This window comes from Myodes glareolus, chromosome 18 (assembly GCF_982192425.1).
Source record: "Myodes glareolus chromosome 18, mMyoGla1.1, whole genome shotgun sequence".
In the NCBI taxonomy this organism is placed as follows: domain Eukaryota; kingdom Metazoa; phylum Chordata; class Mammalia; order Rodentia; family Cricetidae; genus Myodes; species Myodes glareolus.
Window position 1 is genome coordinate 62,377,749 of NC_142043.1, and position 26,187 is coordinate 62,403,935.

Genomic DNA, 26,187 nt, shown 5'->3' on the forward strand with positions numbered 1-26,187 from the left:
TCAGCCGTTTATTTCCCAGCAAGGAACTCGCAGGGAATTCCAGTTCCCTTGGGCATCTTGTTTCCATGGGACAGATAACCAGAGTGACACATGAATGAGTATCTCAGAATGGTCCCGTTCCTTCTGGGCATGGCAATTATACACTTTCATCCTCAGATTCTGATCTAACATCCCAGAGTGCCTTGCGTTTTGTTTCCTTGGCCCTTTTCACCCTACGTTAGAACCCTCTTCTGGCCTCCACAGACAATGCATTCATGTGGCACACAGACATGTATGTAGGCAGGACACTCATACACATAAAAGTAAATCTTTTCTAAAAAGCAGATAGACTCTTGGGAGGCAAAGGAAAGTGGATATTTGTGAGACCAAGGTCAGCCTGGTGTGCATAGTGAACTCCAGGGCAGCCAAGGCTATGCAGTGAGAACCTGGAAAGTATGTGGGGATAAAAGAGAGCACAGGTTGGATGGGAAAGCGATTTATTTGACTCACAGGGCTAGAGAGGGATGCTAGGAGTCAGGACATCCCTGGGGGTTGGGCTTGGGCAGGGAGAAATGGAATTCTTCTTCTGCACCCTCTCTCCACAGTTCCCGGAGGGGCTGGGCATGTGTCCGGCCTGCCTCACAGATGACAGGTGCTGGGAGGGACAGATGTGTTCCATCTGGCAGTAGCTGGTTTGGGGCTCTGATCAGCAGCAGGAAGGCGTGCTACAGGTGACGGGTCTGCAGAGCAGGGTGGGGCAGGAGGGCTGGCAGCACCCGGATGACTGGCAGGAGGAGGTCACACAGACAGGCCGGCAGCTCACAGGCACACACACAGAGGACTGGCAGGAGGGAGCCATGCACACGGTGGGCCTGCAGCTCACGGGCACGCAGCAGGCAACCTGGCATCTCACAGGAACGCAGATAGCAGGTCTACAGCTCAAGGGCACACAGGATGATTGGCAGGGGCTGGACACGCAGCAGGCAGGCTGGCAGGGGCTGGACACGCAGCAGGAGGGCTGGCAGCCTGAGGAACAGCTGGTGTGGCACATGGTGGCAGATGCTGGCTGATCTGGAGGAGGGTGAGAATGTCTGGTGTTCCTTCCTGGGGCAGCTTTTATACCCAGCTTTATGTCCCAGCTACCCATAATGTAGCTGGTCTTCTGTGTGATATTTCTGTCACTTGTTCCTCAGTGACTTGTTATTCTGGGGTGCGTCTTCCTGAGTTATGCTCCTCATAAACAACCTTGGCTTTGAGGTCAGCTTCTCCTTCCACAAACAGGATGTTCTGGTTTGGCTTTCATGTATTTTGTGCTGCTGTTTCTTGGGCCATTATCGAGCCCACAGCAACTCTGGCTAGACTGAGGTCAGGATTCTGTTCTTTCTCATCTCATACTATCAACGAAGGCTTTTTATTACTTATTCTGATTTACCATTGTAAAATGCAAAACTTTACCATAGAGGTGGGGAACTAGGATCTAGGGGCTAAATTTGGCCTACTTCCTGTCTTTATAAATAAAATACTACTGTTGGCGGCATGCCCATGTGTGTATATGTCACTGGTTGTGTTCAGATCGTGATGGCAGGTTACAAACGAGTTTAAGACATTTGTCATCGCCCCTTAACACAAAATTAGCTCCCTGCTTTGGTTTCTCTTCCGTTGCTGTGACAAAACGCTCGGCAGAAGCAACTTAATAAAGAAAGGGTTTATTCTGGCTCCTAGTTTCAGGTGTAGTCCATCCTGGTGTAGAAGCCAAGCGAGCGGGAGCAGGAAGCAGCTGATCCGAGAAAGCAGAGAGGATGAATGTGGCTGCTGCCCAGCTACTTTCTCCACTTACACAGCCCAGGGAATGGCGCCTCTAACTGTGGACTGGTCCACCTGGTCAGTTAATGTAGTCAAGACAAACCCTCCCAAGCATGCTTTCATGATGCCAGATCCTGTCTCGTGAACAATACAACCCCACCCAACCCTATTGTGTAGTGACTGATACAGGGGCTCATTTGTCACTTCAGCAAATATGACTGTGGGATCTCAGAAATCCTGGGGAACTTTCCAGCAATGGGAATGAGTAACTTCTGGCCCTGTTTCCTTGTACTGTGTCCCCACAACTGTTGCCAACCCCAGGACTGCAGAAGCTGTTGCTGTCTTCCAGCCCCACTGTGGCCCTGATACGCAGGCTTGTATGCAGGGTGCTCCTTTCTGTCTGGCCTTCTCTGTGCCTCTCCCCTGTCAGGCAGTCTGATGCATGCCAGTGAGCTGCAGGGCCATTGTGTGCTCCTGTGACCTGCTACGCCACAGATGCTGCCAGCTTTCCTACCTGTTCTGCTCTGCAGCTCCTCCCCTGCGGCCAGCTAGCCTGTTACTGTGCCTGGGACCTCTGTAGCCATCCCAGCAGAGAGATGGGAACAGCTGCATGACCGCATTTCCACCGGGCTGTCACTTACAGCTCCACGTAGACCTCCCGACAACAGCAAAGTCGCAGCAACAAACCCACCAGGGCCACTAGAGCAGCAAGCAAAGCAGACAGTTACCCACACACCCTTCAGCCCTTAACAGCCAGCAGCAAAATTTTGTAAGAATCTGTAGGAGGCATCCTGTGTCCGTGTTGTACTTCACTTCGGGCTTCCACACTGCTCAGGATTGTCCCTGAGAATCTTAAAGACTCAACAGAGGGACTCAGGGCCCAGACCAGCAGCAGGGTGACCACTGGAGGGTCACCTCTCTCTGATGCTCTGCCTTACACTGGGCTGTTGTATCCCAGTGGCTCTCATTTGTTCTACATTTTTTCCTGCTGCTGCTTTGGTGTGTGTGTGTGTGTGTGTGTGTGTGTGTGTGTGTGTGTGTGTGTGCACGCACATTAGCATCTTGGGTCCCTGAAGGTGATTATTGGTCTCTACTTAGCAGCAAGCTGCAGTCCTGAAAGCCCCTTCAGTCTAAAAATTTAACTTGAACCCCCACCACTCCTACCCGTCCTCCTCTTTGTAAAAATGAATGAAGAAAGCCTTCATTCAGGGCAGAGTAATAGCCCCTGCCCCTACAACCTATGTCTGTATCCGCACAGGGCAGGGAGACTTCACAGAGGGGCAGTTTCCATGGGGTTTGCAGAGGCCTGTTGTCACCATAGGGATAACATCTGAGTGAGGCAGGGGGATGGCTGGAGCAGGTAGCAGGACACGGAGGGACTGGCTCAGCACAGCAGGCATAGGTGGGAATTGAAGTTGAGGAGACCTCACCACCATTCTCCCATGGAGCCTCCAGATGAGGCCCTTCCTATGCCTGCACTTAGCTAGAGAAAGCCTATCCGGATGTGCAACCTCCTCAACAGTGCTGTTGGAAGTCTGCAGTGTTAGAAGCCACTAAGTCCTTGGTCCTTCTGTAGCCTGAATCATCCCCATCTGCCTTGCCCTGGTATTTCTGGCTTCTAACTACGACTAGCTAATCTTGAGGTCAGAGGAAGACAAGAAGACTGGGGAGAGAGGGGAGCCTGTCTGCCTGTGGGGTCACGTAGAGCAACAGAAAGCCATTGGCTGAAGTTCAAGGTCAAGTGTCTGAAGCCTGTGTCTTCCTGAGGCTGGGCAGAGGGTGAGGTGAGGGGGCAGCTTCCAGACCCCAGCTCTGATGCTGCCGGTGTCAGGGAGCAGGCCATTGGCACACCAGAAACCCTGAAGGTTGGGAAACAGGAGTTGTGTGGACATGGCAGACCAGGGCAACTCACCTATGGTAAATGGTCACTCAGGAACTTCTGCGTTGAACTCTGTGCATTGTAAACATGTGGCCGGTGAGGGGACGCCATCCTGGTGCCCTGCGCACCCAACAGCCCATGGACAGCCCCTGGCATGTGTTGTTATCACCTTCGGGGAGCCTCCTGCCCAGCAGAGCCCAGCAGTGACACTTTGGGTCACTCCCTCACCGTACAGACACCCCAGGGAGAGTTGGCTCTGGCGACCGGAAGGCAGAGGATGACTTTGTGAGTGGCAAATGTCCCCAGTCCAGTGACAATGGCAGCAGGCTCACATGCCTCCCTTACTGGCAAGGTTCGGACTGCAGCCTTGGGAGCTTCTGATGTAAAGTGGCTCTGTCTCTCCAATCGGCCTCTTCTACCAAGTGCGGACAGAGTCAGCTCTGTGGAGGAAAGATGCATTTGGGTTCATGGTTGTAAAGGTTTTGGTTCATTCCTTGGCTCTGCTGATTCTGGACTAGGGGTAAGGAGAGTGTCATGGCTGTAGGGGTATGCAGAGGAGAGGCCACTGACCTCCAGACAGACAGGAGTCAGAGAGAGGGTGGCAGAGGGACAGATGACACAGAAGCTTTAAAGCCACATTCTTTCCCTCCAGTGACCTTTTCCCTCTAGCTAGCCCCTACCTCCTGCCCCTAATCTCCTATTAGCACCATCCCGCGGGGACTGAGTCATCAGTGCATGAGGCTGGGGCTCATGATATTTCATACTCTTAAGGTAACATTCTGCCCTAGGCATCTCACGACTCAAATACATTAAAGCCCCCACAGTCTTCCCAGTTCCAGCTTTGCTTACAAGCCTCCGCTCAGTTAGACAAAGACATTCGCCTGAGATAGCTCCTGTAAAACTAGGAAATGAGTTGCATGCTTTTGATGTGCAGTAAGTGGTCCTCTTCCGAAGGGAAAAATGAAGAATTGACAAAGTCAGACCAAAACAAGATTGAAACCCAGTAGGGCAACACACTCTGGCTCCCGCAGCCCTGTCAGGTGTCTAGGCCAGGTCATGGTGTAGCTCCAAGGGCTTGGGCATCCCCACCTCTATAGCCATGCTGTTGGTAGACCACATGACTTGTGGCTTGTCCTTGGTAGGAGCTCCATATCTTTAGCTTATCCAACTACCCAGGGTCCTCCTTGCCCCTTTGGTTTACTCTCTCATCTTCACACCTTCTCAGGGGCTGCCCAGAGTGACCCCAATCGCAGTACATTCCCTGGCCTCAAAGTGGGAGATCAGGTGTCACCTTCAGAGGTAGTGCATCCCTCAACTAGGTTCCATCTACTAAAGATCTACAATCTCCCAAAATAGCGCTGTCAGGGTGGGAAGGGGGCACTCAATAAGAGCCAGTGGGGGTGGGTCACACTCCGCGAGTCTATCTAGTCTTTTTCACCCTGTCTCTTAAAGAGACCCTGTGACAAGAGGCCAGCCTGGTCTACAGAGCAAGTTCCAGCCAGGGCTACACAGAAAAACCTGTCTCAGGGAGAAGGGGAGGAGAAGTGAGAAGGGAAGGGATGAGAGAGAGAGAGAGAGAGAGAGAGAGAGAGAGAGAGGCAGGCCTGATGGCCGTTTGGCTGGACCATCTCTAAGGGCTGTTGTCTAGGTTCTCTGGGATGGTGATTTGTAGGCTGGTTTTCTTTGCTTTATGTTTAAAAACCACTTATGAGAGAGTACATGTGATAATTGTCTTTCTGGGTCTGTGTTACCTCACTCAAAATAATGTTTTCTAGCTTCATCTAGTTTCCTGCAAAATTCAAGATGTCGTTATTTTTTTCTGCTGTGTAGTACTCCATTGTCAAGGGGCATTTAGATAGTTTCCAGGTTCTCGCTATGACAAACAAAGCTGCTATGAACATTGTTGAGCACATGTCCTTGTGGAACGATTGAGCATCCTTTGGATATATACCCAAAAGTGGTCATACTGGGTCTTGAGGAAGGTTGTTTCCTAATTTTCTGAGAAATTGCCACACTGACATACAAAGGGGTTGTACCAGCTTGCATTCCCACCAGCAATGCAGGAGCGTTCCCTTTACCCCACAACCTCCCCAGCATAAGTTGTCATTAGTGCTTTTGATCTTGGCCATTCTTACAGGTGTAAGATAGAATCTCATAGTTGTTTTGATTTGCATTTCTCTGATGACTAAGGATGTTGAGCATTTCCTTAAGTGTCTTTCAGTCATTTTAGATTCCTTTGTTGAGAGTTCTCTGTTTAGGTTTGTACTCCATTTTTTTTTAATTTGGAATATTTGTTCTTTTGATGACCAATTTCTTGAGTTCTTTGTATATTTTGAAGATCAGACCTCTGTTGGTGAAGATCTTTTCCCATTTTGCAGGCTGCTGTTTTGTCTTGTTGACCGTATCCTTTGCTTTACAGAAGCTTTTCAGTTTCAGGAGGTCCCATTTATTAATTGTGTCTCTCAGTGTTTGTGCTTCCGGGGTTATATTTAGGAAGTGGTCGGACATGGAAACTTTTTATTACTTGTGAAAGAATAACCTTAGCTTAGGCTTGTTCCCAACTCGCTCTTATAACTCAAATTAACCCATTTATATTAATCAACATTCTGCCACATGACTCATTATCTCTCCTCAGTACCTGATACCATATGTCTGACTTCCTCTGAGTCTGGGTGGTAAATCTTCCCGCCTCAGATTCTTTCCCTGAGTTTCTCTCTCTGCTGGGAAGTCCCGCCTATCCTTTCCTGACTAGCTATTGGCCATTCAGCTATTTATTAAACCAATCAGAAGGTACCTTAGGCAGGTGAGGAAGGACAGAGATTCACAGTACAAAACAATCATCCCAACACCACTGTGTTCAGAGATCCTTCCCTTGGGATTCTATTCAACACTTCCTGGGTGGAGGAGCTCAGCTGGGGTAGGATGGAACTTATCTTCACAGCCTGTGGAGGAGTCTTCTCCTGTTACCGAATTTCCTGGCTGGTCTGAATGTAGTTCACTTGACTCTCCAATGTTAGTGGTCCACAGGGAGCCCCACCTTGTCCTCCTCACCATCCTGGGGGTGACTCATGATGTCTTTTTGCCTTGTCCCTCCTCAGCCAGGCCTTAAACTCAGATGTGACCAGTGTTGCCACAGTAGGGGCTGATCCTCATGTTCTCGTGATCTGAGGCAGACATGGTGGAAACCTCTTATCATGGCCTCCTGATGGAAGCCCCTGGCCCCTCCACGTGTGTTCCTGTGCTGCAGCCACATTGAGAGACTACTGGACAGACGCACACGCCTCAGGTTCTGTCCCAGTGTCCTGACTTGGCATCGGAGAATCTTCCTGAGCTTGCAGGGAAAGGCACCCAGGGCCATGGTAGCCTGGATATGAAGACCCAGAACATTCCAGAAAATGCACACAGCCAGTTCACGAGTTCTGATACAAACACTTTATTGAACACAGCAGTGAACCTGTCACATCTGGTATAAGTATATGGTCAAGAGAACAGGCTCCTGGGGCTGTTCTCTATATCACAGAGGGATTTGTAGGGGGAGGGGCCGGGTGGCACCCTCAAACCCTATCGGGCAGCAGCTATGTAGCCCCCAATTCATAGTGAGACAACTCTGGTGGCCCCAGGTGACTACCAGGGGCTCCCGAGAGTGGAGAATCGCTTAAGAATAAAGGTGTAGCCTGTAAAGGCTGAGAAATCCAGCCTGTCAGCAGCTGGACTTCTGGCCAGAGCAGAGGCCACAGCAGGCCTGACTGGAGCAGGTAGGGCGGCAGATCAGGGACATGCTGGAGCAGGGCTTGCAGCAGCTGGGCTGGCAGGAGGAGGCACAGCAGAAGGAGCTGGGCACACAGCAGGCAGGTCTGCACACAGGGCGGCAGAGCAGGGACACGCTGGAGCAGGGCTTGCAGCAGACAGGCTTGCAGCAGACAGGCACACAGCAGGATGGCTGGCAGCATGAGGAGTCAGAGCAGATTGGGGCACAGCAGACAGGCTTGCAGCAGACAGGCACACAGCAGGAGGATTGGCAGCATGAGGGCTGGCAGCTAGACTGCTGGCAGCAGGAGGATCCAGAGCAGATGGGTGTGCAGCAGACAGGCTTGCAACACAGGGTCACACAACAAGGTGAAGAGGTGCAGCATGAGGGCTGGCAGCTAGACTGCTGGCAGCATGAGGGTGTGCAGCAGCTGCTGCAGGCAGATTGGCAGCAGGGGCTGGACCCACAGCTCACTGGGGTGCAGATGAGGGTCAGGCAGGGGGCTGGGACACAGCAGCTGGGGACACAGCTGAGGGCACAGCAGCTAGGCTGGCAGCAGCTGGACTGGCAACAGCTGGGGACACAGCAGCTGGGCTGGCAGCAGCTGAACTGGCAGCAGCTGGGGACACAGCAGCTGGGGACACAACAGCTGGGCTGGCAGCAGCTGGGCTCACAGCAGCTCTCTGGGCAGTCGTCCACCTGCCAGGAGGAGTCAGTACAAGAATCACAGGAACCAGGCAGGCAGACCCGGCTGTCGTAGCTCAGGTCACTGGAGCAGACGGACATGGTGGAGGTGGCCATGGCGGGCAGGTCTGGTAAGAGCTGTGTGAGTGTGAGAGTGTGAGTGTGTGTGTGTGTGAGAGGGGCTGCTCTTGGCTTTTATAGTGCTCTGGGCTGGTGTTGTCCAAGTGAGGAACCTCTCGGGCTTCCCTTCCTGCTTACTGGCTGGCTGGACCCCCCTCATTAGCGCCGGTCATCGGAGGTGTGCACGCCTCACCTGTGTTTGTGTTTGTTTTGACTCAGCCGAAGGCCTGAGAAACATTTGAGGCCACTTCTTCTGAGAGGTTTTGGAGGTGAGCAGGGCTCCAGGGCAACAGGGTTTGGGGTTGTCATCCTATGCCTGAGCGACTGGGACCTATCATTATTGTTGTTGTTTTAAACATTTTAAAACATAGGCAAAATAAAAATGTACATATCTTACATAATACAACTCACCTGGGGGCTTAATGACAGTCCCCCAACCCCCTCCAAAGGTTAGCAAGATGCAAGTCGTATACAACACAGTTGACTCAGAGACTTGTTGACAGGAGACTGTGTGTGTATTGTGAGAGAGACTGTGCTCAGGCAGGGTGGCGTCTTCCCTATGCAGTGCCTGGTCCTCCTCCTGAGACACTCAGCATTTCCAGGGAGATGCTGAGCTTTTTCTGGTTTTGTTTTGCTGTGGTTCCAAGACCAGAGACTCCACCTCCTGCAGTGGCCGCAGTTCAGAAACTCCTGGCCTGCCCGCCCGTGCCAGGATAGTCTGGCTGGGTATAGAATTCTAAGCTTGGAACTGGGTGGTGGTGGCACAGGCCTTTAATCCCAGCACTCGGGAGGCAGAGGCAGGTGGATCTCTGTGAGTTCGAGGCCAGCCTGGTCTACAGAGCGGGTTCCAGGACATCCAGGGCTACACAGAGACACCCTGTCTCAAAAAACAAACAAACAAACAAAAAAAACAGTCTAATAAACAAAAAGTCTTGGTTTGAACCAGTGTCCCTCCAAGTCCAGGTAACAATGCCTGTTATCCTGGTGCCCGTGTTTCTGAGCAGAGACACCTGGAATTCCCTGACAGTTTTCTCTGTCTTTCAACTTCTGTCTGTTGCTTCCTTTCTTCCTTCTTATTCTAGAATGCCAATATTCGTTTCCAGGCTGTGTGTTGCTTTGCTGTGTGTTGAAGCTTGCAGTGTGACATCTCATCTCGGGATTATCCTAAAACCCATTTCTCCTTTCTCGGCTTTCCCTTTGGCAACTCTGGACACCATTCTTCTGGTGTGAGTCTTCAATGTGTCTTGATCCTCCCATTTTCCTCATCTTTATCCTTCATATGCTTTGCAAGATCGTCCTGGTTTTATTTCCACGCACTTTCTGTCACTGGAGTCTGTTCATCCTTATGCTGAGTTGCCAGTGTTTAACTTCTTATGGCCATTTTCTCTTCAAGTTCACAGAGGAGTGGTTTCGTCTTGGAAGGCAAATGTAATGTCCCTGTGACCCCAGCAAGTCCGCTGGAGTTTCCAAGCTCTCTCTCCTCTGGTCCCCAGACTTCTAGACCCTACCCAGGATGTGTTCATTAGTTTCCAGATTGGACCACTAGGCCACTGAAGGCTTGTGCTTTGGGTCCACCATCGTGAGCTGACAGTGGAGAGGTGGGGCTGTTTGTGCCTGAGTTAGTTCACGGTGTGGAATGTCCTCCACAAATGCTGGGATCTCCTCCTTGTTAAAGCCATTCGTCTGATGCTCCACCACTTGGCTGGCGGTGACTGAGGGTGTGCGAAGGGGGGTATGGGTGTCTCCTCCACGTGCCCACAGAGGGACTCTGGGCCACAGGGTGACCTGAAGTTTTTAAGGAGTGTCCATAATGGCTGGCACAATGGAAAATACTGACATTTTACCCTGAGTCTCTTACCTTCTATTATGTTCTCTCCCTCTGTCCCTCTATCCCTCTGTTCCTCTGTCTGTTCCTCTGTTGCTCTGTCTGTCCCTCTATCCCTCTGTCTGTTCCTCTGTCCCTCTGTCTGTCCCTCTGTCCCTTTGTCTGTTCCTCTGTCTGTCCCTCTGTCCCTCTGCCTGCTTTTCCTCTCTGATTTTAGCACCAGGGATCCAGCAGTCTTACTAGATCAATTCAGAAGCCCATGGCTTCACTCCAGCCCCAGAACGTTGTAAATGTTGTGGTAATGGTCTTCCTTTAGAACCACCTGAGCCCATGTCTGAAGAGTCAGACCAAAATCTTTACTGTGTTAGTCTCATGCTGTCCTGTTGTACCTAACACTAAAACCTCCCCTACCCATGCACTCATTCTTGATCCCATTTGATGTGTTTGTTACATTAGATTTGCCTTTAAAATTCCGTTGGTCCATTTAGAAGACCAGCTAGATTATCTCACTGTTATTTATTTATGTATTATTTTGGAGTTAGGGTGTCAGGGTCTCTATAGCCCAGGTTGGCCTCTCAAGTAGGATCCTCTTATCACTGCCTCCACTTGAATTCCTTCCTCCTTCAGACTTTATTCCTGTGTCTGTGCGGCTCCTTGAGTTAGCGCTTTCATTCCACAGCTTCTCTGACGCAGTTTCCACCTATGGTGCTTGCTGTTCCCAGCAGTGTAAGCTTCTAAGTAGTCTGTGTGATCCGGTTCAGCTTTATTCCCCTTCTGCCTAAGGGGCTGTGCTCATGTAGCATCTCACTGTGAAGGCTGGCCTCGAACTCTGCGATCCTCTTGTTCCCGGTTCCCCAAGACTGGGGTTTCGGGTGAGGACTGTCTCACCAGCCACTGTAACTCTTTATGAAGTTAAAATTGGGCACCGAATGTAGGCGCATGAAAGAGGTCCACAACAGCCTGGAATGGAGTCTAACAAAGGTTTATTTATTTGGGGACCAGACTCACATGAGGGTAGTGATTAGTGATGTGCACTCCTCTGTGTGCACTGGAAGCTGGGAACCGAATCCAGCAGAAAAAGGGACACACAGGCTTTTTGTCTGCGCTTATAGTACCTCCAACCACACCCCAAATGGGCCAGTATCTAAAAGGCTATTGGCTGAAGGAGTTCCCTTAACACATGTGGTCACTGCCAGGTAGACAGAGGTCCTGACTCACAGGTTGTACTGTGACTTCAATGAGTCATGTCTGCCCTCTCCTGTAGATCAATGTCTGAGGCCCCCATGCTAGAACTGAGCATCCTATAGCTGTGCAGAGAGGGCTGGCCTTCCTTCCATGGGCGGCTGGGCATTTCCTCAGGTTGCCGGGAGCAGCAGTAGTGGAGGACTGTACCAACAACGTTTTCTTTTTGCGACAATCGCTCCTGTAGCCCATGCTAGCCTCACTACATAGTCAAATTTCGCCACAAACTCCTGATCCTTTTGCCGCCACACCCCAGAAGTGTGTCACTGCCTTGGGCTTGTGACTGGATTGCTCTTCTGGTGACCCCATCTCTTTCTAGTCCCTTGTACCACCCAGGCTCACAGCACCATGAGACTGTCCTCAGCTCCGGTCTCACACATCCCTTCAGCTTCAGGAAGCTTCTCATCTTACAGGCTGAGTGTTCCCAGCCATTCCCAGCTGCCCTCCCTAATTCCTGATTCTGGCTCCTGCCTTCCCCACTTGGGTTTCCAGCTCTCTCGAGCTGCATCTCAGCCGCAACCTCCCGCATGTGCCCTTTACGTCAGCTGCATGGTACACTCCATCTGCCACGCACCCTGTTGGCAAGACCCCCACCTACAGACCTCTAGGTGCCTTCCCCCCTCCCTCACACCTTTCCCTTTCCCCCTGCCTGTTCTTATTCTCTAGGATGAAATCCTGCTCTTGGTCCACAACCCCCTGTGTCTACCTGTTTCTCTTTCCAGAGTTTGAAAACTACAAAATGAAAAATTGCAAAAATAAACAGCGAAGGCTTTTAATATTATTTTGATTGCGGCACATTGTTGTAGCTGTTCATGGTTATACACAGTTAATCACCTATGTCTAGTTTTCTTGGAGGTTCCTGGGGGGCTGGAGGACCCTCAGGCTGATGCTCAGCCCCGTCCGAGGCTTCAGGCACCTGCGATGTATCTTGAGGTGCTGTCCCGGCTCCAGTATTTTCCTGGGCTGCATGTTGCTCTCTGCTCAGCTGTGCTTCTTCCTGCTCCGACTTTGGCCAAGTTTCTCACTGGCAGTAGGTGTGTGGCAAGGGTCCCAGTCACTTGGTCACTCTTCTGAAGTGACGCCATTATAGGAGACTCAGTGAGAGATGGCTTGTCTGTTCCTTGCTGGGCTAGAGGCAACATCCTTCTTGGTTGCTCTTCTTTAGAATAGGCACAGTCAGCCGAAGATCCCAGGTACCCACAGCCACCCTTCGTGCCCAGAACCTGGCTTTGCTGTTCTGTTTCCATCAGGTTCAACTTCAGGTTAGACCTCAGTCTTAAGGGTCTGTGACCATGGGTTCTGTGCTCTCAGACAATGCCCTAGTTAAGGTGAAGGGGCAGGGCTATCAGCCACAGGGACCTAATGATGGCCCGTGACTCCTATTGGGTAGTTTTCCTGGGAAGTGGTTAGGGTACCATGGAGCCAAGGCTTGAAGGACAAGGCCAAGGGTGTCAGAGCATCCCTACAGCAGGTGGCTTGTCATCTTGCTCACCCCAGAGCATCCCTACAGCAGGTGGCTTGTCATCTTGCTCACCCCAGATTCCTTGGCCCTGAGTACTCTTTCTGTTATTCCCTGACCCACCCCTGACACCTACTTCATGGTTTGGGTACAGAATGTCCCCACAAGTTCACGTGTCCATCACAGTGGGAATGGTGTAGTCCCAGGGACATAGTCCATCACAATGGGGATGGTGTAGTCCTGGGGACACAGTCGGTCATAGTGGAGATGGTGTAGTCCTGGGGACACATCATAGTGGGGATGGTGCAGTAGCAGGAACAGTAGGCAATTGGTCCATCTGCAGAGAGAGAGAGAGAGAGAGAGAGAGAGAGAGAGAGAGAGAGAGAAATGTGGGGGCTCAGCTTGCTTTCTTCTTTTTATCCAGTCCATGACCATAGTCCAGGGAATGGTGCCACCCATATTTAGGGTGGACATTCCCACCTCAGTCAACCTAATCTAGAAATTTCCCTCACAGTCATGGTATTTTAGTCACTGTTTTATGCTGTGAAGAGACACCACAGCCAAGGCAACTTATAAAAGAAAGTATTTTATTGGTGCCTGCTTACTGTTTCAGAGGGCGAGTCCATGACCATCATGACGGGGGTGGGGGGAAGGCAGCAGGCAGGCAGACATGGCGCTAGAACAATAGCCGAGAGCTTGTGTCTCACGTCCCCAAGATTGGGCCTGGTTCCTCCAGCAGGACACCTCCTCCAACGTGGCCACACCTCCTAATCCCTCCCAAACAGTTCCACCCCCTAGCGATGGAGCCTTCAAATATATGAGCCTATCTGGAGGCATGTGGCTAGTCCTCTGTGGTCAAGGCTAGAGGGTAGGAATAACTAGAGGAGTAGAGAAGCAGGCTGTGGGGGACAGTACCCCAGATGAGGCCAGGGGTCAGCAGGTGGGCTTCTGTCCTGAGAAAGGGACACCACATACACTGACAGATTGTTTCCAAGGTGATGCTAGATTTTGCATCTTGGCAGCATCAGTCCTCACACTTATACCCGGCATCCACTCATGTGGTCCCTGTGCTTGGCAGGGCAGGATATTGGGTCTGGCATACTGGACAGTAAGGAAGGACGTAGATTGTAGATTCTACATTGTGTGGGGCAGCTGCTTGGAAGGGCTGCAGGGAACATGTTGGAATCCAGGAGGGCCAGATTGATTGACAGGAGTCTCCCAGAAGACTTCAGGAGGCTGGCGTTCTTGGGACCTCTTAGAGTCCTGGCAGGAGCTGGAGCCCTGGTTGAGATGTAGACCCTGGGGAGGCTAGAGCTGCAGAGAAAGCTGGAGGCAAGATGAGCATTGCCATAAAGGGCTGGTCCCCCACTCCAGGGGAGACTGGGGGTGTGGCTTCCTGGTAGGAGGGTCATGCTCAAGGGGACCCCAGTGCAGCTGCAGGGCTGGGAAGGACAGGTATGGCTCAGGGGTCCATGGCTACATGGTAGTCACTTTCCCCCCTCACATCCCTAGCCTCAGATACTAAGGAGCTAATCTGCAAAGAGCCAGTGTGTCCCCTTGAGCTAGGTCCCACTTGCTGTATGAAGCCTGGCCCATCGTACCCAGCCACCCCATGCCACACACAAGACACAGGTCAGTAGGAGACAGCAGCAAGTTTGAAGATTTATTTTTTATTTTAAGGTCTGAGTGTGTGTGTGTGTGTGTGTGTGTGTGTGTGTAAATGAGCACAGGTGCCCACAGAGGCCAGAGGAGGGCAGCAAATACCCTGGAAAAGGAATTACAACTTACAATAGGCAGTTGTAAGTCACCCTTTGTGCGCTGGGAACAGGACTCAGGTCCTTTGCAAAAGCATAAGTGCTCTTAATCACTGAACTATCTCCCCAGGCCCAAAGGGCAAGCTGATCAGGACATATGCAGTGAGAGCCCAGGGAAGGCTAGGACCGCTGGAGTGGGGACTAATCATGTGACATGGGGCCTAAGGAGACAGTGGGACTCCATCAAGGCACTTCCACCTTCCATTGGGGAAGGACTCGGGAACCAGCCATGCTCTGGATGACCTTGGCTAGTCTTCTGTGGTCAAGCCTAGAGGGTGGGAATGGCTAGAGTAGTGCAGAAGCAGCCTGTGCTCGACAGTACCCCAGATGAGGACTCAGGTTCAGCAGCTGGACTTCTGGCCCGAGGAGAGGCCACAGCAGGCCTGACTGGAACAGACAGGGCGGCAGAGCAGGGACATGCTGGAGCAGGGCTTGCAGCAGCTGGGCTGGCAGGAGGAGGCACAGCAGGAGGAGCTGGGCACACAGCAGGCAGGTCTGCACACAGGGCGGCAGAGCAGGGACACACTGGAGCAGGGCTTGCAGCAGACAGGCTTGCAGCAGACAGGCACACAGCAGGATGGCTGGCAGCATGAGGGCTGGCAGCTAGACTGCTGGCAGCAGGAGGAGGATCCAGAGCAGATGGGTGTGCAGCAGACAGGCTTGCAGCAGACAGGCACACAGCAGGACTGTTGGCAAGGGGAACAGGTGCAGCATGAGGGAGTACAACAGCTGCTGCAGGCAGATTGACAGCAGGGGCTGGATCCACAGCTCACTGGGGTGCAGATGAGGGTCAGGCAGGGGGCTGGGACACAGCAGCTGGGGACACAGCAGCTGGTCTGGCAGCAGCTGGGGACACAGCAGCTGGTCTGGCAGCAGCTGGGGATACAGCAGCTGGGGACACAGCAGCTGGGGACACAGCAGCTGGGGGCACAGCAGCTGGACTGGCAACAGGTGGGGGCACAGCAGCTGGACTGGCAGCAACTGGGGGCACAGCAGCTGGGCTCACAGCAGCTCTCTGGGCAGTCGTCCACCTGCCAGGAGGAGTTGGTGCAAGCGTCAGAGCAGACGGACATGGTGGAGGCGGCCATGGTGAGACTGACTGGGAGTTGGGAGTGTATGAGTGTGTTGAGTGAGTATGTGTGTGTGTGTGTGTGTGGTGAGTGTGTGTGAGGTGCTCTGGGCTCTGGGCTTTTATCCCCCAGGTGTGTTTTGCTGCAGGAAGCTCTACACCCTTCCCCTTCCTTGTTGTTCAGTCTGGAGGGTGCTCAGTCATAATCTCCTGTTGGATTGGTTCCCCTAAGAATAGGCCACACCTGGAGGAAAAGCGTGGCCTTCCTGGGCTGCCCTTTGTCCTGTACCTGTGGCCACCCTCCAGGGTGCTGGGTGATGGCACTGAGCACCAAGACTACCACATCTTCCAGCCCTGTCCTTGGAGGGTGATCCGGCCTGCCTGTGGCTGGGAGAGAGGTGATGGCCCCATCACAGAGTTGTCTTTCCTGCATCTGAGACCAGCACTGTGGCCAGAACATTCCATCCACGGCCTCTGCATCTCAGAGCCCTCCATATCGTCAGATGCCTAAGCTCAGTGGGCACTCACAGGTCCTCATGCCCCAGAAAGCATATACAGTAACACAGGGACAGAGCTCAGCAGTTCAAGGGCCTGGCTGTGCAGAGTGGGGCTTCTATGCCACATAGTGTGGGCTTTCTGGCTCATATACCTGGTGCAACCTCTCACACAAGCTCTGTCCCATCCCATGAACTTCTACACACAGCTTCACGTATGACAGGGCTTATCAGCATTCAGGCCCAGAGATGTGTATGATAGCGATGGCTCCCTGAGCCCTCTAGATCTCTGCCAGTGATCCACAGTTTCACCTGTTCTCCACCTGAGGTCTCCCAGCCTCCTCTTAAACCTAGGTGGGCTTTTTCCTTTTTTCTTGTTGTTGTTGTTTTTTTTAATATATTGATATATTACTTGCATGTATGAAGGTGTTAGATCTACTGGAATTGGAGTTACAGACAGTTGTGAGCTGCCATGTGGATGCTGGAATTAAACCCAGGTCCTCTGGAAGAGCAGTCAGTGCTCTTAACCTGAGCCATCTCTCCAGCTTCTTCACCTAGTTTTGAAGGACTTTCAAACCTTACTCCACTCCACTCCCCAGCCTCACCCTCAGCCTCTCTCTAAAGGTCAGAGATCAGATACCGTCCCTTAGTCAGGCAGCTAAAGACAGCAACAGCAGAGGGCAGGGCTAGAAACACATTTGTGAAAATCAGAGCCATCACTGGGCAGCAGAGGCAGGAGGGAGGATCTCTGTGAGTCTGAGGCCCATCTGGTCTGCAGAGTGAGTTCCAGGACAGCCAGGGCTACACAAAGGAACCCTGTCTGAAAACACCAAAAATAAATACATAAAATAAATCAGAGCCATTAGGCTCAAAACCTGACCTCAAGGAGCCCATGGAGGTGTCCTGGCTGGTGTCTCCCTGGAGCCGCCAAACATCACATTTCCATATCTATCCAGTCACAGCTATGCCAGGAGACCATTGTTTCTTCATGGCTGAACAATATTCTCTCGTGTGGCTACACCACACTTCACTTCTCTCTTGTTGGTGGATGAACACACGGCCTGTTTTGACCGTTGTGCTCTGTGAGCAGCTCCGCCGTGAATATCCCTGTGTTCATGTTTGAACCTCTCACGGACTCCTTGGCAGAGACCTAAGGCCAAAAAGCTCAGTATGTGATTCTGTGTTTAGTCTTGGCGGGCCTATGGGGACCGTTTCCATTCTGTATCCCCCTAGGGTCTGCAAAGCAGTCATTGTCCGAAGCCTTTGCAGCTCCTGTGTGTTTGGTGACAGTTGACCCATGGTATGCACTGGCTTCCGCCATATTTTCCAGGTTGGTTCTAATGACCTGGCCCGGACTCCCTGTACTCACTCCATCTCTATATGTATGCCTTCTTTAGGGAAGTGGCTTCTGAAGTCCTATGCAATGCCATTTTTAAAAAATTAATTTGTGTGGTTCTTTTGTTGTAGATTGGGTTGTCTCTCCTGTCATGGAGGTTTTTTGTTTTTGTTTTTTTTTTTGTTTATTTTGGTTTTGTTTTTTTTTCGAGACAGGGTTTCTCTGTAGCTTTGGAACTTGTCCTGGAACTAGCTCTTATAGACCAGGCTGGCCTTGAACTCACAGAGATCCACCTGCCTCTGCCTCCTGAGTGCTGGAATTAAAGGTGTGCACTACCACTGCCCGGCTATGGAGTTCTTGATGGATTCTGGGTAGCAGGTTCCTGGACTGTCTGTGTTCTGAGGGTTGTCATTGAATTCTCCAATAATGTCCATTGATGCCCAATGCTGTTTTTTGGTTGTTGTTGTTGTTGTTTTTTTCCCTCCAGACAAGGTTTCTCTGGGTAACAGAGTCCTGACTTTCCTGGAATTTGCTTTGTAGACCAGGCAGGCCTCAAACTCAAAGAGATCCATCTATCTCTGCCTTCCAAGTGCTGTGATTAAAGGCAGGCATCACTCGCCCAGCTCCCAATGACTTCTTATTTTTGGTAGTTTAATTTCTTTTCTCTTGTGTTCCCTGTGCTTTTGTGATGTGTCTGAACACCACAGTTGAGTCTTTGGTCAGTAGATTGGTCATTATGCTTTTCTCTTTTGATCCATTTTGAGTTTGTCTTTGAGAGTGTAATGTCATCTTAGTGTGTGACCCCTTGACCATCCCAGGATGACCTGTGAAAGAGAGCATTCTTGGCTCGCTGTGAGTCCTGGCGCCCTTGTGAGGAAGCAGGTGGTTTGGTGTAGTCTGCTGACCTCCACACCCGTCATTGCACCAGCAGCACCATTTTGACCCCAAAGGCCTTTCTGTTGGTCATTGTGATTTTTCTTGCCAGATGACTTCTTTTATTACCTCCAGTGCAGTATGGAGTAGATGTGGGAATGGACACTTTCGCCTCCTCCCTGCCTTAGAAAGGGCCAGGGATGGGGCTTCGTAGGTGTCCTGCCTTGCAGTGAGGGAGTTCTGTTAGGTTTGTTCTTGACCATGAAAGGGTGTTGGCTTTCCCTAAGCATCTTTTTGCATCATTGAGATGGCTGTGCAGTCCCTCAGTCCTCTGAAATGTCCTGATCTGTTTGGTTTCTCGGCTGAGTCGGCTTTGCGTTTCTGACACTCAGCTGTGTCACACAAGCCTTTCCTCTGCGGCTGGGGTCTGTTTGATTGTGTTTTGTGGGTCGGGAGCAGTGGTGGAAGAGGTTGTAATTCTTTTCTAAGTTTATGGTCACTCATCTCTGAAGCCATCGGCCCTGGGCTCTTCGTTCAGATGAGTTTTAATTAGTGACCATCTCAGGTCACATCCCCTGGCCCAGGCCAGTTCATACAGGCCCAAGACACAGACAGATGAAAATGAGAGGAATGGGGGAGGAGACCCCTGGAATCGGTAACCACAGAGATTTGAGCAGCAAGCAGACTGCACATGCCGGAGAGTCAGAATTGGTAAGGAGACAGTGAGAGACATGAAACACCAATAGAGATCAATCTATAAAAACACATGGTTGTCACCCTATAGAACTCAAGATAGATGAAGCTGAACGGGAAAGAACTCAACAGCTCTGGTACACAGATGACAGCTGGCAATGCCAGCAGGCCATTGTTAGTTAGTACTTTTAAAAGAAGAAATAAAAGAAGAGGCAGGTAGAAGACGAGTCAAGGCACAGAGGGCTCAGAGAGCGAGGTGCACACCCACACAGAACACACCAAGCAGCAGTGGCTTCTCCCTGTCCTGCAGGTCAGCTCACGCCTCGGGCCAAACAAAGTCTCAATAAAACTTGAAATAGCTGAAATCATGTGAGGCACCATCTCTGACCAGGACGGAAGAACTAGAAATCAAAACAGAACTGGAGAGTTCATCCATCTGTAGAAACAGAACACAGACTTAAACAGCGAAGGAGTCAGGAGAGAAGCTGGAAGGTACGAGAGGTGGACGAAAACAAAAACACAACAAACCCAAGCTGGGATGTGGCCAAAGCAGCACAAGTGGGAAACTCAGAGTCACGAAGGAAGAGCCCAGACTGGTCATCCAAACTCATACCTCAGGGAACCAGGAAGAGGAAGTACAAACGGAACCCACAGGAAATACAGGTGGGAGCTGGGACACTGAGACGGAGAAGTCCAGCTGTGGGAACTTCAGCGATGGAGAAAACACGGGCCAATGTTTAACCCGACTGAAGGCAAAGGATTTAAAGAAATAAAACCACCCATGGAAACAGGGTCATGGCTGTGAGTTTATGTCAACAAGGTAAACTGGCAGAGAATCCTGAACAATGGCTGGTGACCAACGAGGGAACTTGGGTGTCAGGGGCTGACTCATGGAGTCTGGAGACCAGATGTAGACAGATGTTACAGATAAACCTCATTTCTCCCTGTCGTTTTGAATGCTGTTTTTGAGTCCCTACTCTCATGGAAAAATAAAAAAAAATATTGTAGAGCAGGTCTTTGAGCCATGGACTCTCCTAACTATGCAGACAGATCTTAATTTCTCCTTCTTCTCTCTCTCTCTCTCTCTCTCTCTCTCTCTCTCTCTCTCTCTGTCTCTCTTTTGGTGTAATCAAGGGTTGAGCCTAGGCTCCTGCATGTGCCCCAGAAGCATTCCATTACAGGGCCAAGGCAGTTTCTTTATTCATTAACCAATAAAAGCAACACATAGAGAGAAGGACTTCCCACACCAGTTGGTAATTTGTGGAGACTTGTTTTGTAGCTCTGACCTGGTCTGTTCCAGAGAAAGTTCTATGTGCCGAAGGAAAGAATGTGTCTGGGCAGCTGTTGGAACGCCCTGTGCCCTGTAGGCGTCCGCCAGCACACACATCCTTTACTCTGCTGTGCTGTTAGCTCAGGCATCTGTTGACTTTTGCTTTCTCCACCCACTGCTGGGGACGTCTGTTGCATGGCACAGTATCATTTTGTCAGGTTCTGTCTCACTTTGGGTCAAATGAAGCTTGCTTTGTGAAGTTGGACAACCACCATTGGGTACATATAGGTTACCAACCTTGTCTTCTTGATGAATTGACCCCTTTGTCATTATGCAGTTACATTTTGTCTCTTCTTTCTGCTCATATTAATTCTATTTTGTCAGAAATAGGCATAGGCACTTCTGCGTGTTTTTAAGTTCCATTTGCCCTAAAAACTTTCATTTCTTCCTTTCATGCTCTCTGCCTGTGTATCTTTCTGATGCTGTGAATTTCTTGTAGGCAGTGTGCTGTTGGATCTCGATTTTCAATCCATTCAGCCAATCTGTCTTTTTAATTAACACATTAAGACTGTTTACATTCAGAGTTCTTGATGAAGGTGTGGGCTTGCGCCTGCCATTTTGCCGCTTTTCTTCTAGTGGTTTTGTGTTGTTTCTTTTCTTCCTCTCTTATTCATCTTTGTCATTTGATGTTTTGCTGAACTGATAGTATTTGATTCTTTTCTATTTTTCTCCTGTGTTCTGAGGGAATTTAGACTTTCATATGCAACCGTGATGGTAGCTGCCTTCCTGTCATTTCAGGGTGTAAGACTCTCTTGATCTCTCTTTGAAAGGTAGTTATCTTAGTGATGAAATCACTTCATTTTGTTTATTGGGGAAGGTCTTTGCTGCTTCTTCTGTTCTGGGCTAGTAATCTTGGTTGGCAGTTATTTCCTTCCAGGACTTCAACACGGCATTCCACACTCTCTGGGCTGCTAAATTTTGCTCAAGAGTCTGCAGTTGATCTTGGGGAGGGAAGGGCGTTACTGACAAATGAGACTTGGTGCTTCTCTCTTGCAGATTCTAAGAGCTTTTTGTCCTTCCTTTTGTCAACCATATATAATATGCAGTAGCAAGGATTTTTCCCTGTCATGTCCATCTAATGGGCCTTTTCCCCTTCCCTGGGTGTATCTTTCCTAAGGAATTTTCCAGATGACATATTTGTGGGTTTTTTTGTTTGTTTATTTGTTTTGTGCTCTGAACTTTTCTCTCTTCCCCTTCAGGTATGCCAGTGAAGGTGATGCTAATGATTGATGGTGTCCAAAGATCTCCCATGCTCCTCCGTTTCCCCCCTTTATTTCTGTCTGAATGTGATATTTTGAAAGACCCGTCTTCAAGCTCTGATGTACTTTGTTCTGTTTGGTCAAATCTGCCTGGGATCCTTGGCCCCTGAGCTGTGGGCTGGCTGGAGCTGACGAACCCCCTTCAGCTGAGCTCCTACAGTTGATACCATGTTCCTCAGCTGTGCACCTTGCATGGGGCTGTGGTCGGCCTGTGACATGACCAAGGAACCTTGAGGCCCTACCTCTGCCTTCTAGGTGATAGGGACTGTGCTGGCACCTAGACAAGGTGTGAGTTCCACAGAGTGGCGGCTGCCCTCAGTCCCGGAATTCTTGTAAAGCCACAGTGCTGAGTTTCTCCCAGGACAAAGACCCACTCTCCATTGCCCTCCATAGCATGACTTCCCTTGCCATGAAGCCCTTTCAGTGGGTGTCTCAGAGTCACTCCATGGGCCCCAGAGATGGATCGCGCAGGTCTAGACCCAGAACAGGAGGAACCCTGACCCTAGTACCAGAGCGTGGAATAAGGGAGCTGTGGGTCTCTGTAATGACTCCAATCCCCTCAGCTGGAGGTACAGGGGAGATTTGAAGGGGTTCAGGCTCCAGAACGAGGCCCCAGGGTGACAGTCACAACAGAAGTTAAGTGGGTCAGAGGAAGCTTTATTGAAGTGCATGGGTCTACAATGGTACAACTGACCACAGAAGCAAGGTCATCCACATAGGCAGGGATGGAAAGGGAGCAACCAGCACTCCTGGGACCTGCTGGAGGAGGAACACAATAATCCTTCTAAGTGGTTGAGTTATACCCTGGTTTCTCTTCAGATGGTATAAATCTTTCTTCTGAGCTGTGCCTGCATTGAGTGCCAACTGCAGGCTGGTGGGGAGGTAGCTCCTGCTGCTCACAGTGGGTTCTGGCTCTCAGCAGCTGGACTTCTGGCCTGAGGAGAGGCCACAGCAGGCCTGGTGGGAACAGGCAGGGCGGCAGAGCAGGGACACGCTGGAGCAGGGCTTGCAGCAGCTGGGCTGGCAGGAGGAGGCACAGCAGGAGGAGCTGGGCACACAGCAGGTGGGTCTGCACACAGGGCGGCAGAGCAGGGACACGCTGGAGCAGGGCTTGCAGCAGACAGGCTTGCAGCAGACAGGCACACAGCAGGAGGATTGACAGCATGAGGGCTGGCAGCTAGACTGCTGGCAGCAGGAGGATCCAGAGCAGATGGGTGTGCAGCAGACAGGCTTGCAGCAAAGGGTCACACAACAAGGTGAGGAGGTGCAGCATGAGGGCTGACAACTAGACTGCTGGCAGCATGAGGGTGTGCAGCAGCTGCTGCAGGCAGATTGGCAGCAGGGGTTGGACCCACAGCTCACTGGGGTGCAGATGAGGGTCAGGCAGGAGGCTGGGGCACAGCAGCTGGGGACACAGCAGCTGGACTGGCAGCAGCTAGGTTGGCAGCAGCTGGACTGGCAGCAGCTAGGTTGGCAGCAGCTGGACTGGCAGCAGCTAGGTTGGCAGCAGCTGGACTGGCAGCAGCTGGGGACACAGCAGCTCTCTGGGCAGTCATCCACCTGCCAGGAGGAGTTGGTGCAAGCGTCAGAGCAGACGGACATGGTGGAGGCGGCCATGGTAAAGGTTGTGCTGGAAGTTGAGTGTTCAAGTGTGCAAGTGGGAGTGAGTGTGTGAAGTCCTGGGCCGCTGATCTTTTATCCTCCTCCAGCCTGTTTCCCCAGAGGCAGACGCACCTTTCTTCCTGTTGTGTGCATTGTGGGAAGTTCCTCTTCCTGACCAACCACAGCTTTGGACCTGGGTGGTCTGGGAAGCAGGGCTTGCTGGCAGCTCAAGAGTGAGAGAGGGAACTCAGTTCTGAGAGTAGCGAGTTTATCTGCCAGCTTCTGTCCAGGTGGAGAGATTGTGAGACGCTGAGGCCTGGTTTCTGGGAGAGAGAAAAACAGGTAGAAAACCCGGTAGCTCAAAGATCCTCCTCTGTCAGTGTGCAAGATGTCAGACACTGGTAGAAGCCTGGTGGCCATACCCATCAGGGCCATACCCATCAGGACTCCACCCTGTGCTGATGGTTGCTAGGGAGATGAAAGAGGAAGAGCCAACGGAGAGTCATCGTAAGATCTCATCAGAGGTCAGAGAGGCTGAGGCAGACAGGTCCCAAGGTTGAGGCCAGCCCGGGCTACCTCAGGAGACTCTGCCTCAAAACCTTAACAAAAACAAAACAACAACAAAACAAAAACAAAACAAAACAAAACATCCCCACCAGCAGCAGCAACAAGAAACTCAGCAGAGACCAGTGTGTCTGTGAGCAACAGTCATCTCCGGTGTTTATTTCCTGATGTCAAGTGACCCAGTTCAGAGAGCTCTTGGTGTCTGTCTGTGCCGAGCCCACATCTAGGCCTGTTGTCACAGGGCCACATTGGCTGGCACACTACCTGCCTCTCTCTGCTGTTACTTGACCATTTTCTATGACAATTGGGTCATTTGCACCAGTGGGGGTATGGCCTGGGTTGTGGTTTCGTGTGTGTCTGACAGCATGTTCAGAGGAGGCTCTGTCCATGACGGCCTTGCCTGAGATGGTCACCTCGTGTCACAAAGGGTGTTTATGATAAAGACTTTTGTAGTCTGGACTCAGAGGACTCGGCTGGTTTAAGTGAGGGTTGGGGACAGGACAGTACCTGCCCTTGGTCAAATTCTGCTTTTCGGAAGGAGACTTAGAATTTGCTATGGGGACTTCTTGGGAAGACAACATGCAGTTCTTTTCGGGGACATTGTCATTTTATGACGTTGTAGTCCTGAGTGACAGGGAACACTGAGCACGCCGGAGGGATAAAACCCAAAATTACAGCAGTGAGTTCCAGGTGGTTTGCATGCTAGAATGATAGGGGGCTGGACAGATAGGTCTCTGCAGGGAGGTCTGTGTCGAGGGCAGGTGGCTGCCTCTTGCCAATTGTCCTCAGCTTTTCCGAGGTGGGGACTGTGACAGGGAGGTGGTGCAGGGGCTGTAAAACTTTTTGTGGAATTTGTGCATTCCGGCTAAGCTGGGGGTGGGAGGTTCCAAGGAGTCATTTATTCCACAGTAACGCTTCAGGAAAATTCCCAGGCCTTTCTCTGGGAAAGACACTAGGAGCTGGCATTATTCACAAATTGCAGATGTGTGCGTCCCCAGATGAGATGCATGGCCTCACACACCTGCCTCTTATTTCAGGAGCATAGGTGCTTAACCTTGGTTCTGTCTGTGGGACACATGCTGTGTGGCTCCCATGGGTGACACAGGCCATGAGTGTGAGGCCCAGACAAGCTGTGTCTCGGTGTTCTGCTCTCTTGTCTATTTCTATAGAGTAGATTTCCCCAAGCCATTGGATTGTGGGGAAAAGGGAGTCTGAGGTGACAAAAGGCCCATGTGTCCCAAGGCCATGACCCTAAGACCGTGTCATCCAAGTCTAGCTCCTGAGGCCATGCTACCAATACCTGCATCTTCATACTGAGTTCATACTCAAGTGTTTGACTTTATCAGATCTTTTATTCTGGCCTATACAGTGGGCTTGGCCATTCTGTGCCTTTATCCACTTGTCCCCGAGTGGATGAAGCCCAGAGAATGATGCTTTGGCCCTTCACGCATCTCCAGATTCCCAATTGGCCACAGGGAAGGAGCTGACCAGACCTGTTCTGCCAGGTTTGACAACTTTTCATGTCTCTGGGCTCTCAGCCAAGACTTTCTCTACCAGCTGGTTCAGAGCCTTGCAGCCCAGACAAGCCAGGCTTGCCACCAGCCTTGATGTGCCAATTACACAAGTATTGGTGAACAGCAGAGAAAGGGGATTTTTTTTTAATTAAGTGCAGCCACACGGGGAAGAGGAAGAGAGGTCCCATGAAAACACCACCCCAAAGTCCATCTTTGGTATTCTGACACTAGAGTAAAGTTTAAATAGAGAGTAGGAAGTGTGCACAACCATCTGTCTGGGTCAAAGTGTGGCTCCGCCCGTCATCTTTGTCTGGACTTCAGTGGCTCCTGCAAGGTATTCTGGAAGACAAACTCCCCCTCTGGCTGGGACCAAGCTCAACCTTTTCCTTCTTCCAGCCCCAGGAAATTCTAATTTCTTGGAGCCTGTTGTCTCAAAAGTCTACAGGGCACAAGTGTGCCACTTTAGGCTACGTTCAGCCCTGCCAAGTGACTACACACTCTTCCATTGTCTCATGAACATCACCTGGTCACTGAGAGGCCACATCCCAGTGTTTCTGGGTCACAGTCATGTTGCTGCTCCAAGTATATGAGTTCTATTGACCATGAACACTGGAATAAGAGCCCGCAACCTTCTCAGGTCTTCTCAGATAGACCTGTCCACAGGTAGGGGGCTAAGGGCATCCCCAGACCCTACATCATGGACCCGACAGCGGCTGAGGCCATGGCTGGGGTATAGACACTGGGACAGTGAGTCTGGAGCTGTGACTGATAGATGCTGGCATCTCCTGGCTCAGAAGGGTTGCCCATGCCCTCCAGCCTGCTCAAAGCTGAGCCTTCTCCGCTCTCTCCTGCTCTGGTCTCCTCAGGTTGTCCTAGCATTCCGGCACAAAGCACAATGCA

The 26,187-nt window shown here is 51.1% G+C and overlaps 4 protein-coding genes across 12 annotated transcripts in view; 1 reads left to right on the top strand and 3 right to left on the bottom strand.

Moving 5' to 3' along the window:
- Tspear (thrombospondin type laminin G domain and EAR repeats) overlaps positions 1–26,187 on the top strand; it is a 158,351-nt gene that overhangs the window by 43,401 nt on the left and 88,763 nt on the right. The gene's annotated exons all lie outside the window — the stretch shown is intronic.
- On the bottom strand, positions 7,157–8,228 carry LOC148119176 (uncharacterized). 4 transcript variants are annotated; one of them, XM_087898304.1, is made up of 2 exons: positions 8,060–8,228; positions 7,157–7,912 (listed from the first exon to the last, which is right to left on the bottom strand). In XM_087898304.1, the coding sequence occupies exons 1-2, from the start codon at positions 8,208–8,210 to the stop codon at positions 7,362–7,364; spliced, it is 702 nt and encodes a 233-aa protein (XP_087754430.1). In that variant the 5' UTR covers positions 8,211–8,228; the 3' UTR covers positions 7,157–7,361. The 4 variants fall into 4 exon arrangements, with proteins under 4 accessions (XP_087754430.1, XP_087754428.1, XP_087754427.1 ...); XM_087898302.1 differs by having other exon boundaries at positions 8,045–8,228; XM_087898301.1 differs by having other exon boundaries at positions 8,000–8,228.
- LOC148119177 (uncharacterized) lies at positions 14,503–15,691 on the bottom strand. The gene has a single exon (XM_087898306.1). It carries the CDS (start codon positions 15,639–15,641, stop codon positions 14,895–14,897), a length of 747 nt encoding a protein of 248 aa, XP_087754432.1. The 5' UTR covers positions 15,642–15,691; the 3' UTR covers positions 14,503–14,894.
- Positions 22,416–23,224, bottom strand: LOC148119178 (uncharacterized). Of its 6 annotated transcripts, none has more exons than XM_087898308.1 (2): positions 23,141–23,224; positions 22,416–23,092 (listed from the first exon to the last, which is right to left on the bottom strand). In XM_087898308.1, the coding sequence occupies exons 1-2, from the start codon at positions 23,222–23,224 to the stop codon at positions 22,523–22,525; spliced, it is 654 nt and encodes a 217-aa protein (XP_087754434.1). In that variant the 3' UTR covers positions 22,416–22,522. The 6 variants fall into 6 exon arrangements, with proteins under 6 accessions (XP_087754434.1, XP_087754438.1, XP_087754436.1 ...); XM_087898312.1 differs by having other exon boundaries at positions 22,416–23,027; positions 23,124–23,224; XM_087898310.1 differs by having other exon boundaries at positions 22,416–23,057; positions 23,124–23,224.